The 16,228-nt window shown below is 43.3% G+C and overlaps 2 protein-coding genes across 2 annotated transcripts in view; one reads left to right on the forward strand and one right to left on the reverse strand.

Moving 5' to 3' along the window:
* Window positions 1-16,228, forward strand: part of STK16 (serine/threonine kinase 16) — a 170,361-nt gene that overhangs the window by 61,033 nt on the left and 93,100 nt on the right. The window lies entirely within an intron of this gene.
* GLB1L (galactosidase beta 1 like) overlaps window positions 1-16,228 on the reverse strand; it is a 58,534-nt gene that overhangs the window by 6,499 nt on the left and 35,807 nt on the right. Inside the window, exons 9-15 of the mRNA XM_082262056.1 lie at window positions 16,126-16,166; window positions 15,101-15,219; window positions 10,270-10,344; window positions 7,473-7,562; window positions 7,277-7,390; window positions 2,037-2,168; window positions 1,677-1,901 (exon numbers count right to left, since the gene is read on the reverse strand). Coding sequence (XP_082118182.1) covers window positions 1,677-1,901; window positions 2,037-2,168; window positions 7,277-7,390; window positions 7,473-7,562; window positions 10,270-10,344; window positions 15,101-15,219; window positions 16,126-16,166 — 796 coding nt within the window. The remainder of the gene's footprint in view (window positions 1-1,676; window positions 1,902-2,036; window positions 2,169-7,276; window positions 7,391-7,472; window positions 7,563-10,269; window positions 10,345-15,100; window positions 15,220-16,125; window positions 16,167-16,228) is intronic.

Here is a 16,228-nt window from a genome sequence, read left to right on the forward strand (position 1 = left end):
CTCTGCATGGGGATTTGGCGTGGTTGGCGGTACCGGCCCTGGCGGACCGCATGGTCGTTCGGGAGGCCTGCTTATAGCTGGAGATCTGATTTAGGAAGGCAGTCTACATGTCCGTGGCTTCTGACTGGTAGGTAGCTTATATTTATCATAGTAAGATTCCCAGAATGCCACTGATTACAATCTTTTAAACATGTATACAATTAGATTGTTAGCTCCCAAACCAAGCCTCCTGGCTTTTTGCACATAAAATCACACTCAAAGTAGGAGGATCTGTGTCATGTTATAGGATAGAGGGGGACTCTATCTTACCATACAGAGAGGGGCCCGCGTTCACCACAAGACCCGTCAGGGGAAAGGGGGAACATACTACTCACCATACCGGAACCAGGCGGGCACCAACTCCTGACAGTACCCCTCTCCACCGGGGCGGGAGGGCTGTCGACCGATATGGACGCCGTGACTCATGGTCTTTGGCGTTTCAGCGAGACGTTTAACTCGCGGGGTCAGTCCCTTAATGGGACTTTGTCGCGGCCGACCCAGCGCGGAGCTATGGCCTGCACACGCTCGTAGGCTGAACTGGGGTGACCACTGGATCTCAACATCCAGCCCGTCGCCCAGTTCAGCTTTCTTGCTTGAAGATCTCACAGGAACACTGGAGAAAAAAAAGCTGTCTAAAAAATCTTTTAAGAAAAAAATCTTGCCAGGACCGAAGATCCCAGCAAGGTATCTAGGTCCTTACTCCTAACTAGACAGAAAATAACTGATTTGCTGAGGCAGAGAGAGAGAGGATATACCCTCTGGGACTGCCCCTAGGGTGTGGCTAGAGCTTTTTAATTTCCTGTCTAGTCCTGCTCCTGTGGAGGCAACATAACCCGAAGGTGGTGTATCACCGAGGACTACATCTGTCAATGAGCGCTAGAGAAATACATTTTGGCCTACATATATGACAAAAATTTAATATATTGGATATTTTTTAGCTGTCAAAGTAGAAAAATATTGTTATTTTTTCAAAATTGTCGCTTTTTTAATTCATATCGCAAAAAATGAAAAAAAAAATCGCACAGGTGATCAAATACCACCAAAAGAAAGCTCTGTTTGTGGGCAAAAAAGGACGTAAATTTCGTTTGGGTACGGTGTTGCATGACCGCGCAATTGTCCGTTAAAGTTGCACAGTGCCGAATCGCAAAAAGTGGCCTGGACGTAAGACAGCAAAATCCTCCGGTGGTAAAGTGGTTAAAATATGCCAAGAAAAAGAAATTCTTGCACCAATTTAATCAATGCAGCTCCTCAATATGTACAGAAGTGCGATACTGTGCATCAATGTGCGCATTGGGGTGTCATTTGGAATAAATGACACCACAGCGCACAAACGTGTAGAATGTTCTTTGCCATAACAAGCAAATTACAGCAAAGCAACTGTGTGAATCCAGCCTGTTGTAGCAGGTTTGAAAAATCTATCGGACCATCATCTGCATACCAATTCTCTGCTGAGGGTGGACTGTAAGCTGCACCCTTACAACATTTTTAGTTTTTGTTGCACTATGTTCTATGTTCCATCTTTAATACGGAAAATTAATAGAATTTTCTATGTTGCACAGTTGTCTTTCCCTAAACTGCAAGCCTGATCTACAGCATATTTAGTAATAAAATCATAGCTCAGATTTTTTTTTTTTTACCTTTGTCCATTTGGGAAGTTTTAGGAACGTGTCTCCCACTGCACCGATTTGAAATGTTCCGCTGTAGAAGGTCGGACCAGTTCTGTTCTGCAAATTTGCATTCATCCAAATGTGATTATCTGAAACGTGCGGCCAGCCTGCTGCGATTGGGCCATCTATATCGAGTGAGTACACCACCCAATCTTTGAGGATGTTTCCCCCCAGAGTCAGATTTCCCACCAAACCCTAGAACAAGAAAAACACCAATGTTCCAAAAAATACATAGACAACTGTCCACATACTGCTATTAAAGGACAAAATGTGCTTCCTTGCCAATTGAGTGTTCATATAGTAGAAGAAAAATGATGTCATACTCTTTACCTTGAAGTCATTCAAATCTACCCCAAAATTGATCCTTCCCATATTTTCCACCAGAACATCCAGCCATTCTCCTGCGATGCCCGTCACATTAACATCCCTGAGGCTGTCTCTCTCCAGCACACCACAGAATCGCTGTGTAAAGAAAAGTGGATACAAACTTACATGGGCAATACTAAACCTATTTTCCATCTTGCTGGTGGAAATACGTTTTGTTGTGTTTTCTTATTGCTCATTGGTCCACACAGCAAACCTTATCTATGGGACAGTTGCTTCTCCCTTATTGGCTCTAACCCTAATCTGGTTTACATTGATGACGAATTACACTTATTAGTTCTAGTTTAACTGCTTAAAGCGGAGTTCCACCCTCAAAATGCACTTTTCCCCTTCCGCTTGCTCTAAATTACCTGAAAAACAATTGGATAATTAAATATTTTTTTTTTTATTCACTTACCTTGTTTTTAACTACTTGCCTTCTGTGCACTTAAACACCCTTCCCATCCAGACCAATTTTCAGCTTTCAGCGCTCTCACACTTTGAATGACAATTGCGCGGTCATGCTACACTGTACCCATATGAAATTTTTATCATTTTTTTCAAACAAATAGAGCTTTCTTTTGGTGGTATTTAATCACCTCTGGGTTTTTTATTTTTTTACAAAAAAAAAGAAAAAAGACAGAAAATTTTGAAAAAAAAAAAAAGTTTTTCTTATTTTCTGCGAGTAAATTTTGAAAATAAATTTTTCTCCTTCACTGAAGGGCGCTGATGAGGCTGCACTGATGGGCACTGATAGGCTGCACTGATGGGCACTGATGAGGTGGCACTTATGGGCACTGATGAGGTGGCACTTATGGGCACTGATGAGGAGGTACTAATATGCCGCACTGATGAGCACTGATAAGCGGCACTGATGAGCACTGATAGGCGGCACTGCTGGGCACTGAGAGGTGGCACTCCTGGGCACTGAGAGGCGGCACTGACGGGCGGCACTGATGGGCACTGATAGGCAGCACTGATGGGCACTGGCGGATGGCACTGATGGACACTGGCGGGTGGCACTGATGAGCACTGATGGGCGGCACTGATGAGCTTTGATGGGCAGCACCATCAGTGCCCACACTCAGTGCCCATAGTGCTGCCAGTCAGTGCTCATCAGTGCCTAGATGAGCAGGCACTGATGGGCACTGACTGACAGCACTATGGGCACTGATTGTGGGCATTGATGGGGGGCACTGATGGCGGGCACTGTGGGCACTGATGGGGGGCAATTTATGTATGCTTTTTACCTTTAGTAATCAGGGCACTGGTGATCAGTGCCCTGATTACATTGCTGTGTGTCCCCGGCGGCTAACGGCTCCCCCTCCTTCCTCACACTGCAGGCTCCGTGTGAGGAAGGAGCGCCGGCGATGAGAGGTGATCTCATATGTTTACATATGAGATCATCTCTCATTGGACGGCTTGATCACGTGGTGAATGGCCGCTGTGATTGGCCATTCACCACGATCTGTGATCGGCTGTGTCCAAGGGACACGGCCGACACAGATTCTCCCCGATGCGCGCTCGCGGGAGCGCGCGGGGAGCGTGTCACTAGGAGGCCATTTAAAAACGGCCTCCCGAAAATTCAAGTCCGCGCTGCAGCCGTATATAGGCTGTAGCGCGGATGGGAAAAAGTTAAAGAAAATATACTTACCTTACTTCCACTTCCTCCCTCCGCACCGTCACTTCCTCCTTGCATTGACTCCTGGGAGATGAATGTCATCGCTCCCAGGAGTCAACGCGCCTGCACCGGCCCTGCTCGTCAGTTCCGGTGCAGATGCTTCATTCCCTGCTAAACAGTTTCTGGGCATGCCCAGAAGCTGTGCAGGGATGACGCGCCTGCACCAAAACTGACGAGCGGGGCCATTGCAGGGCATTCTAGGACCGAAGAGGACACCAAAGAGGACGCCCTGGCTTCAGCTGCCCACACCTGAGATGGCAGCGCTGGAGAAGAAATTTTCAAGGTAAGTATTTCTTCTAAAAGGTAAGTGCAACCTGGGACAGTTCAGAGGCTTTCCATTCTGAAATGCACTAGCCCTGACTGTCCCGGGGGTATTTTTATTTAAAAAACGTCCGGAACTCCGCTTTAACATACCATAAGGTCTCTTGCACATGATACTCATGTTTGAGCCTCTACTTTTTCAGAGGTCTTTTTTTTGTATGTTTTTGCGCATATTTACGTGTATTTTCACGTATATGCGCTTGCGTGAAAACTTATATTTCGCGTTCTTGTTCTGCACAATATGTAAATAGTGCATAAATTACTGACCAGAAAAGCTGATTTTTCCAATTTTTTTTCTTTTTTTTTTTTTTAACTGTAGAATGCACAGCACTTGTTTACACTGCCTGTGTGCATAGGCACATTACAATTAATGGGCTGTATTTTAGCTCCGTAAAAAAAAAAAAAAAGCTGTACTGAGCTTTTTCAAGCTGCAGTGTGCAAGAGGTCTAATTGGGTAGTTTACGCAATTTAAAGGACATGACAAATATCTGCCCAACAGGGCATAGATTGTGATAATCCTTTTTCCTTTTCTGTCACAATATAAGTTATATTTGTTGTCTACTTTAAGTTTTTTAGGACCTGAATCACCTGCTGGTGGCACTGTGGGGTTGATTTACTAAAACTGGAGAGTGCAAAATCTGGTGAAACTGTGCATGGTAGCCAATCAGCTTCTAACTTCAGCTTGTTCAATCAAGCTCTAATTGCTTGCTGACTGTATAACAGATATACGACGGCTCTGCTGCGCCAGATCACATACCTAGTACGTGATCTGGCACTTCTGGGTAGGCGGCGTCAGCGACCAACCTCTGCTGTGATTTTACACAGCAGATGCCAATCAGCGGGTGCGGGTCAATAGATTACCGCCGGCACTTGCCGATCGTCCGGAACACACACAGGACAGGGCTCTGCCTATGTAAACAAGGCAGAGCTCTGTCCTGTCAGCGGAAAGTAATGGACTTATGCCCCATACACATGTGCAGATTATCTGCAGACTTTTGTCTGCAGACTTACCTTTTCTATGTAGTGCAAGGGCCTGCCGGATTGCATACAAATTTAAAGTATTTAGGTTTGACCTCATATTATATGGTTTTGGTAAGTCTGCAGACAAAAGTCTGCAGATAATCTGCACGTGTGTATGGGGCATTACTTTCTCCGCAAAGCAGGGAACAAAATCTATTACTTCTCATAGTACAAGCCCCACACACAGTACACAAAAAAACACTGGCTAGGCACACATTTGCTTTTCAGATTTGCTAGTTGGAGGCTGAAGAGTAGGAGATTTAAGTGGAGAGTGATAAACAGTTTTGCTTTTGACTTCTGGTGATTGCGTTTTTTGCATTTTTAGGTGTTTTTTAGGGGGTTACTTTTTAAAAAGCCTTTTTTTCTTCCCCCTTTTACTTTCTTTCCTTCCTTCAGACTACTAATTAAGGGGAGTAGGTAACTGGTCACAGGTGCTTCAGGTCCTATATAACTTTCTGTAGGACTCATTTCTGAGCTTGCTTATTCTTGGGCTTGCCACCTTTTTGCTTGCTGAAACTCTGACCAAGTGGACCTTGACTAAGTGATGAGTTAAAAACCTGAATTTATAACAGAAGTCCTCAAGACTGTAAGTAACATCTCAAATTTTCTGTTAGTAGTATTGCTGTAACTGAAAAAATGTGTGCTAGCAGGATTGAAGGTTTTGTGCAGTGCACAGTGTGCCGCATGTATACAATAATGGAGCAACCGCTCCAGGATTGATACTGCTGCGACAGATGTGAGCGGGTTATCCTTCTTGAAGCTCATATTAGAGATCTGGAGGAGCAAGTTGCAACACTGGGCAGAACTGACAACCTTGAAAGGGGACCTCTGCTCGTTGAGCAGGTGGCTAGTGGAGTTAATGGGGAGGGTGGATGGGTAAGTCAGGTTTATCAGGTAGGAAGAGGAGTTAATACAGTCAGAGGAAGTGGTAGGGGCTCACAGAAAAGGAAGGCCAGCACTGGGTTTCAGCACCCTAAAAGATTTGCCAAGTTGGTTGAAGATAGGGTGGCAAGCTCAGAGGTGGCAGCCCTAGATGTCACTGCTATCCTTAACAGCTGGGACAGCAGCCCATGTCGTAGAGCTGGTGAGGGTAGTGCACAACGGATTAGAAACAGGACCTTTTTTTTTTCCACTACAGCGTTGCGGTGCCCTCTTGTGCATGGTTCTCTAAACTTTACAAAGGGCTAATTTACTGCCCTTCAGGGCTTTAGGGGCTATATATATATATATATATATATATATATATATATATATATATATATATATATATATATATATATATATATATAAATATTTTAATATCCATAGCATCATCCCCAAATTCCATTAACTCTGAGAACCCAACACCAAAATATGACTGACTTTGGTTTTGTGGGACCATCTCATGAACATCATTCAGTTTTAGGAGGATATCAGTGGACAATTGTATGCAGCCAATTTAACACCAATTTAGATTGGATGTGCTGGCCGATAAAAGAGGAGGAACTGGACATTCAGAGTTGTGAAACGGCTGTGGCAATCTGATCTCCTCATTCACTCCCTTTCCTTATTGGAGCCTCGAACAATGGGCCATTGGAGGCAACTGACTATACCTGATGGGAAGGAAGATCATCAAGTAGGTATAATTGTACATATGATTTAAGTGAAGTCTGGCATGGACTATGATAGCTTTTTAAGTATGAAACATTGGCCCATCCCATACTAAATATGAAATACTTTATAATTTTTTTTTTTCAATAAATACAATGTGTTTTCTGATTGAGGGATGTGATGTGCATGAGATCACTGCCCATCCTTTCCACCTTGTCCAATCAGAGAATGCCTTATATTCATAAAAAAAAAAAAAAAAAAATACAGGGCGTTCTGTGAATGGTGGCAGTGCCAAGCGAGTGACCCCCCTGTAGTCATTGTGCAGATAGAAAGGTGTTCAGCCATCATTGTAGTAGTGCCAACTACTAAAAAGGTTGTCAGCTTCCCCAGCAGCTCTCGGTTATGAAATATGCATACTTACACTGTGCCAAGCTGGATCAATGCAAATATGCAATAAATGTCATACCTGGAGTCCCACTTTAAAATGAAAGCCCCAGTACTGATAAGAAATAGCTGTTGTTCCACTTAAAATGTTGTGTAGCATTGATCTATAAATGCATGTATAGGAGATATTAACACGGTAACTTCTTCGTACCCCGCCAACTGAAATGTACGCTCGGTCATGGACGCTATTATCTTGTGATGAGAGAGGAGTGAGGATCGGGATGTCTGTGGGTAGGCTGGTCCTATACCATACAAATCCAAAAACCTGAGACAGGACAGAGAACAAAATTAGTTTAGTTCAGTTAAGATTATTTATTATATATACACAGCAGAAATATAGACCTTACCTGTTTCATATCCTCAAAGGTAATAGGGTATTGGGTTACAAAAGGGTCACCCCTCGAGAAAACATCTAAAAGATCCACAAGATCTCCAATCTGTGTATATAAATAAGACCAATAAGGGTACCAGTGTAAAAAAACAACATAGCCAACAGTAATTACTAGAAAAGGGCTATGAACAAAGTCAACTGGATGAGCAAATACAGATTTCAATAAATAATCAAAAAAGGCAGATTTTAATAAATAATTAAGATTTGTTGGGTGATGGTAGACTGCAACAGAGGACCTATAATTCTATGTGGGCGATAACTACTAGGTTTTTCCACTCAGCAATATGGGGCCAAGAGATTCATTAATAAGCTTCGGCACATTCTGAAAAATGACAAAACTTTGAGCCCGGCTTCTTCAAAAAAGTGCTCTTCCTTAGGGATAGAGTAGCCCCAACCCAGGTGGAGAAACCTAAACAGCACAGACTGTTTAAAGGGGCTGTGGGACTTCTTCCCTTGTAGAAGATTAGGGGTATGTAAATGCGCTAGTTATAAAACATCTAGGGCCTCTTCTTTTTTACCCTGAGTCACTGTACATTCTTATATTATTTGTGGATTTTTAACTTGCTCAACACAAAACTTTGTTTTTTTACTGCAGTGCCCTTGTGGCCTGTAGTACATTGGAAGGACCCAAAGAGCACTGCAGACTATGGTCAATGAGTACATTGCAAATATTAACAAGGGGTTCTAGCAATTATGCCCTGTGTATAATAAAGACCTCGCAAGTCTTATGGTGTTGGGGATTGATAAATTCACCCCCCCCCTCCCCCCCATTGGAGGAGGGTAATGTTCGGAGGGAGATTTCAAAGATGGAGACAAAGCGGATATATTTGAAGACTTAGGCTAAATTCGCTAAATTCACACCAGCGAATAGGGCCAGTTTGAATAGTAGCAGCAGGAAAATAAAGATTCCTGCTGCAGTTTACAACGGCTAGGTGCAGCCACCAGCCTGTTTACTATAATGACATGACATGACTGGTTACCAATGGTCGCACCTATTTGGAGCTCTCTGCACAGCCAGACACACAAAGTGCAACCAGCAGCAATCACCACATGTAATCACTGACTATGCAGAGAGCAGCGAATAGCTGCAACCGGTCATTATAGTGAACAGGGCCGGCGGCCGCAGTTAGAAGCGGAGAGCCACAGCAGGAACTGCCGCTACAATTCGCACTTGCTTTAATGTTGGTGTGAATGTAGCCTACACAGTCCTTTTGGATTAAATATAGAATGGGACATAAAATGATTAGTTAACAATAGCTAAAGGTATTAACTGTTTCTAAAGGTGCAATTGATTCACTATAATTTTCTAGTTCTTTTAATCAATTTTAATGAACTTGTATATGTACAGGGATTGAGATGGTCCTTTTGGGACCCCCTCTTTTTTTTTAAATTCTTTCCCCCCCACACGATTTTCTACTTCTTGTTATTTATATCCAATTTTTCATTCATTTTTAATACATTTTTTGCATTTTTGTTTAGCTTAAAATGTGGTGCGGACTAATTCTTATTTGGCCACTAGAGGGAGCTCTAACAGGGATAGGGGCTCTTACTAAATATGACACTTATTTTTTAGTGTTATAGATCTTTTCTTTGAGCTATTCCCACTCCTGATTAATAAGAGCAGTGTTTATTTTTGTCGAGCCAGCAAGGGGAGTGGCCTGCTTCCTAAAGGGCCCTGTCTGGGTGTTTATAACTGGCCTTGGTCTTGTCTAATCATGTGTTCCTGTCCCCTGATGACGTCAAACGCATCCGTCAGAACAAACGGCTAAACGCATTGGGCTGAGCAAATGATCGGACGTCATGACGCATGCACGCTGAGCAGGGTATCTGACGTCATGACGCATGCACGCTGAGCAGGGTAGATGTGCTTCCATGCTCTGTGCTTGTAAATTATTATGTTTGTATCATTTTAAAAATAAAAAGGAGGATTTTTTTTAAAACTTTTTTACACTATGTGGGGCCTTTTCTTTTAATCTGGTCCTGACTTGTGACACTTGCTGCACTATTTATCACAGTTTTGACATTGCTTCATATGTTACATCAGCGGATGCCGGATTTGCATGCAGTCTTTGTCTTTCATACTTTATATGAACTTTTTAATTTCACATTAACCGTTCTCTAAATGTAGTTGTAAGATTTATTACGGTTTCCACATGTCACTTTTTGCACTGTTTTTTTTTTCTTGCACAACTGAAATGCGCTATGGGAGGGGGATTTATTAAAACTGGAGCACTCAGAATCTGGTGCAGCTGTGCATGGCAGCCAATCAGCTTCTAAATTCAGCTTGTTCAATTAAGCTTTGACAATGAGCTTGATTTGACAGGTAAAATCGCATGTCAAATCGCAGCCTATTGCCGGCAATGGCACCATCTCAATCAGTGGGACACCAACTTTGCGGCGCCGCAAATATTTCCTCAAGTTGTTCCTGCACTACTTTTGGCGACTTCGGGGGCGACTGCAATAGACATCTGTGCATGAACACGCACAGATGTCTTTCAAGTCGCCCCCGAACTCGCAATGAAATGTGGATTTTAAATTGTGCAAGTTCAGATGAAGTCGCACGATTTCAAAGCCGCGTTCAATGTGAATGAGGGCTAAAACCTGGAAGCTGATTGGTTTCTATGTAGAGCTGCACCAGACTTTGCACTTTCCAGTTTTAGTAAATAACCCCTTATATGCCTGCGATTTATTTTTTGATATTGCAGCACTGTGCTTCCATCCCAGCCATATGTTTATCTAAATCAGGTACTTACCTTATTCAGAGACACTAAACCATAGTAATATTTAGGAGTGGGAGGAGGAAAGGGTCCTTCTGGAACTGACTGGAACTGTAAAATATTAGAATGATGATTAATACTAAGAAATCGAATCAACAGTAATTATAGGTTTGTAAGAATCCTCCGCACTGCCACCACTAGGAATACTTCCAAAGAAAGAAAAAACAAACCCAATACTGAGGCTCGGTTCACAGTGATGCGATGCGGGAAGGCTGCGAATTCGCAGCCTGTTCCTGCATCGCACACGCACCCCCGGCAGTTCACACTGCCATATGCGATCCGCTGGGGGTGTCAATGTAATCTTAACGACACCCCCAGTTTGATCGCATATCGCAGTGTGATCGTGCAGTTCGCACAGGATCGGATCGCACAAGTGTGAACCGCTGTGCGATCCGATCCTGATGCGGCAGCAAAAATGCCTCCTGTGCGCGTTTGCTGCGGGTGCGATGCGAATTTAGCCATACAAATTGTATGGCTAAACTCGCACCGCACAGCTGATCGCATGTCATGTCGGAGCAGTGCGCTCCGACATGACATGCGAACCCCGCACACGCAGTAGTGTGAACCGGGGCTAAAAGAACATTTGTTGTCGCTGAACACAGCTGTGTTCCCACATCCAATACTATACAGATATAAGACAAAAGTGCGGCGCAACCTCACCACACTTTCTTTATCAAGTGCACACATATCTATCTATCTATCGGTGTGGAATTTGAAATTTTGTTTATTTCTGTGTTTCTCACATTTACCAATCACCTACACAAATCACGACGATCACAAAAAAAAAAAAAAAAAAAACAACATTTAGCACAATTTTTGTGTCTCGATGTGTTTTCCTTTAAGAAAAAAAAGTCCCAAATAATATTTTTTTTCTTTGCCCCACAATGCAAATACTCGTTTCTTAACTATAGTCACTACGCTGTGCTCCACCAGCTGTCACACCATACTGTATGCTGACCTGAATGGTGAACCTACATAAAGATAGGTCCCTCCGTGCTCTCCCCTATATTATGGGCTTCCAACTGCCAACAAATTTATCAACAAGCCACCTTTCCTTTATTTAAAGCTATTTTGCTTAGCAGAAACTTGTTTTCTTAGCTTTCCATATAATTAAAACCTCATCATGTTTTATTTATTGTCACATGGTCCCCAGCACAGAAAGCAATAAAAACCTCATGCAGGTTCCAACCCTTCCCTGCTCTATCCAAAACCAGGAAAAATACATTTTGGCCTAAATATATGACAAAAATTGAATATATTGGATATTTTTTAACTGTCAAAGTAGAAAAATATTGTTATTTTTTCAAAATTGTCGCTTTTTTTTATTAATATCGCAAAAAATGAAAAGTGCAGAGGTGATCAAATACCACCAAAAGAAAGCTCTGTTTGTGGGGAAAAAAGGACGTAAATTTAGTTTGGGTACGGCGTTGCATGACCGCGCAATTGTCAGTTAAAGTCGCACAGTGCCGAATTGCAAAAAGTGGCCTGGACGTAAAGCAGGAAAATCCTTCGGTCCTAAAGTGGTTAAATAACATTTGTTTTTTTTACATTTGTTTTGGACTGGAGTGTCTCCAGATTTTGCATACTTTTAAAGGGTGCTGTGACTGAAAAAAGGTTGGAAAACGCAGATTCAGAGGATTACCAATACTAGCATTTTTAAATGGACAGTTATCTGTATACCTCATAAGCAAGTAGAACCAAAACATTTTATTTAGCTACATGTCTTTGAGAATTTTTTTGTCAATGAGCGAATTTTTAACCGCTTTAAGACCGGAAGATTTTACCCCATTCATGACCAGGCCATATTTTGCGATTCAGCACTGCGTTACTTTAACGGACAATTGCGCGGTCGTGCGACACTGTACCCAAATTTTTTCCCCACAAACAGCTTTCTTTTGGTGGTATTTGATCACCTGTGCGATTTTTACTTTTTGCGCTATAAACAAAAAAAGAGCGACGATTTTGAAAAAATAACAATATTTTTCACATTTTTTTATATGAAATTCCCCCCCAAAAAATGTAAAAATCAAATTTTTTTAACATTTTAGGCTAATTTGTTTTCTGCTACATATTTTTGGTAAAAAAAAAAAATTGCAATAAGCATATTTTGATGTGCACTGTTACTGTAAAAATGACACTGGCAGGGAAGGGGTTAATTTTATTGGAGAGGGAGGGGTTAATGTATGCCTGGTGCTTACTGAGGTGTGTGGGGGGAGGGGACTATGTGACACAGGCACAGATCGCAGGTTCAGCTATGCTGAATCCTGCAATCTGTCCCTGCCTGTCATTTAGGAGATCCGCCCGCTTTGTTTACACAAGCGGGCGGATCTCCAGACTCGATCCCCGAGGATCGGGGAAGAGCGGCGGTGATCACCGCCTCTCCTCCCCTGGCCCGACTCCCGCTGTGTCTGAATACAACGGGAGCGAGCTTCCGGCGGCGCGCGCATGCCGCCCACAAGGGGTGGAGTCCAGCGACGTACACCTGGACGATAACGAACCACTTTGCCGCAGTACGCTCAATGTGAGCGGTCGGCAAGTGGTTAATAATACCTGAATCCAAGACAATGCGCGCAACCACCCTAAACAAAATAACTTCACATCAGAGGTCCCCATCACAATAGAGGTGCTCCCATCACATCAGCCCCCCCCCCCCTCCCCATCACATTAGAGGTCCCCCATCACATCAGACCCCTCCCCCCATCAGAGGCTCCCCCTTTACATTAGAGAATGCCCTTCACATCAGAGGTCACCCATCACATCAGAGGCCCCCTTTATATCAGGGATTACCCATTGCATTAGAGTTCCCCATCATATCAGAGGTCCCCCCCCCCCCCCAATCACATTTGAGCAGGGATCTCTAAACTTTCTATAGAAAACAGCCAGTTTACCATCCTTCAGACTTTAGGGGGGCCGGACTGTGGACATTAGGAGTAGAAAATGTCCCGGTATCAGTGGGAGTAAACAATGCCCCATTTTTGGTGTCAGTGAGAGGGATTGTGCCCCAACATTGGTGTCATTTGGAGGAATTGTGCCCCATAATTGATGTCATTGGGCCCCATTGTTGGTGCCATTGGGAGGAACTGTGCTCCATTGTTGAGTTTATTGGGAGGACTTATGCCCCACTATTTGTGTCAATGGGGGAATTATGCCCCACTGTTGGTGTCAGTGGATGAAACAGTACTCCAAGAGCCAGATAAAAGCAAGCAAAGAGCTGCATCTGGCCCCTGGGCCACAGTTTTGAGACCACTGCATTAGAGCATGCTTTTCACATCAGAGGTCCCTCTATATACGATTCCCCCATCACAGAGCCCCCGCCCCATCATAGATTCCTTCAGAAACACAGTGCCAGTGGTTGTTATGGTGCTGACAGCCGGCCTGGCTCAAGATGCTGATCAAAGGCAAGCTGGGTCCTGTGCTTGTGGCACCCCAAAGGGAGCCAAGGTGGCCCCCTGGTTGAGAAACATTGCTCTAATTCAATAACACAGAAAAAGTATGCAGCAAGTAAAGTTAGAACTCCTTGTCTGTATACAAGTTTAAAAAGTGCATTTATCCTTTTTTCATCCTGACCTAACCTAACCCTCCCTGTCCATTGACGCACACTTACCCCAATAGAATGGCCATGGTTCTGCTGCTTATTTACATCCAGCAATGCATGTCCTAACTGTCCATGCCACGCCTGCTCATTATAGCCTCATAGGACTTCTATAGCACTGAGTCCAGAGGCCAGAGTATAATGGAGACAGTCTCATAGCACCATATGTTCTTCCTTCTGTCTAAACTGGATGCTTCTGCTATCTGAGCATTCCTTCTTAGGCAGAAGCTTAAAGGGTTAGTTCACCTTTAATGGATATTTTCCAAAAAATCCCCCCCATGCATTCCAGCATATGCAGCACATTGCTTACCACTTTTCTGCTGTTCAAATAGTTGCTCCTGTCCCCTTCCATGCATGTTTGCTATGCTCAAGCTGCCCAAAAACCCCTTAATAGTGACTCCTCTCCATCCTGCCATAACCACATGACAGACCAACATTAGAAGTGCACCCGACAGTGCTCTGGCTCAATCATACACCATGCATGTACTGTGCATTCTCTCAGCTACTGCAGAGGGAGTGCACTGTTTGTGCGAGCCAGAACAGTCCTTGGGGCCACCCTTCTAACATCCAGGGGGGGGTTGGTCAGCTACTAAGGACAACATGCGAATGTCCAATAGGTATAGAGTGGGAAAGGAGAAACCTTTTGAACAGCAAAGGGGTGTTAAATAATGTGGTGAGGATGCTGGAATGCATGGAGGATTTTTTTTCTTTTTTTTTGGGGGTGAGCAAAATGACCATTAAAAGGTGAACTAACCCATTAACCTATGAGATCTTGAGATGATTGCGTATACCCTTCCAACCATTCACTAATGTCTACGGTCAGCTTGGCAAGCCACCAGTACACATGAAACACTGGTATGGCACATAGCTATGTAAATAAACTTTTACAAAGTGACTTTACCTTGAAAACAATGTTTATAAACACAGTGCAAGTTGAAAATGTTTAAGAACCCATAAAAACCAATGAGAAATCAGCTTTGACACTGTACTGCTTAATGGCTGCCAGTGGACAGAACACATTGAATAGGTTATAGCAGAGGTCTTCAAACTATGGCCCTCCAGTTGTTCAGGAACTACAATTCCCATCATGCCTAGTCGTGTCTGTGAATGTCAGAGTTTTACAATGCCTCATGGGATGTGTAGTTCTGCAATAGCTGGAGGGCCGTAGTTTGGGAATCCCTGGGTTATAGTGTATTAGTGCAGGTGGAAGGTCACCTTGCTAATCACTGATCGGATTGCCAGTAATTTATCGGTGGGGTCTCCCGCCTCTGTCAGAGGGGCATCATAATCGTAGCTTGTTGTAATCGGCTTGTATGTATTCTTGAAGTCCGCACCTATAAATAAAAGTAAGGTTACAATTTGTACACATTTAAAGGAGTCTCTCAGCAATTCCAGCAAACTATCCCATGAATGGCAGAGATTGTCTACCATAGGAATGGGTACTTCAAGTATGTTCATGGGTCTTCTGCTTGTTAAAAGCATTGCAAACCTTCCTTCCCGCACCTTGTGTTTTACCTGCATTGATCATGTAGTTTTATGGCATCATTTGTTGCCCAGTACATACATCACATTCCGGGTTCAAATATGCCCCATGGCACTGTACAGGTTAATGCATAACCTCTGTCTGTAGTGGGACACTTCCTGTGAAGAAACTACTGCTCCCACAATCCCTGGGTGTCTCAGTCTAGTGTTCTGCAGGTGAGACCTGCACAGTAGTTAGATCTGACACAGACACAAACAGGCAGAGCAACGAAGGGAAGAGATGTGTTTCATCACATTAGTACTCCCACGTTTGTGATGCAACACAGAGGAAATGGAGAGGCATAGATTGCATGCTGTGTGACCCGAAACAAGAAATTGCCTGTCCTTTCACCGAATAGGGACAAGCTAAGTGAATGAATATATGGACATCGGGGGAATCGATAAGCCATGACACTATAAACTGTGGCCACAACATAAGCCCATTATTACACGGTAAGGAATGCAAACAACATAGGGAACAGCACTAAACCTATATCAAGTTAAAAATAAAAGCAATTGAATGTATATAATGCCTATAAAGTCCACCTTCAGACAATATTTTTGTAATCCTAGATAGAGTAGGGACGGGTTAGAACTCCAGTCCAGGTGTTTTTTTTTTTTTTTTTTATGCTGTTTTGTACTTCTTTGGGAGATTTTCCTTTACCTTCTATCCCACTGATACCATCAGAGCTTGCAATTTAAATAAAACCATCTCTTACCATTCCAGTAGCCAAAGTTGGTGCCTCCTTCAAACATATACCTGCATAGGAAGTACATAAACCATATATTATGCACAATGTCAACATTGTCCACCCCAACCAG

Source organism: Pelophylax lessonae (assembly GCF_965119305.1).
Source record: "Pelophylax lessonae genome assembly, chromosome: 6".
NCBI lineage: Eukaryota > Metazoa > Chordata > Amphibia > Anura > Ranidae > Pelophylax > Pelophylax lessonae.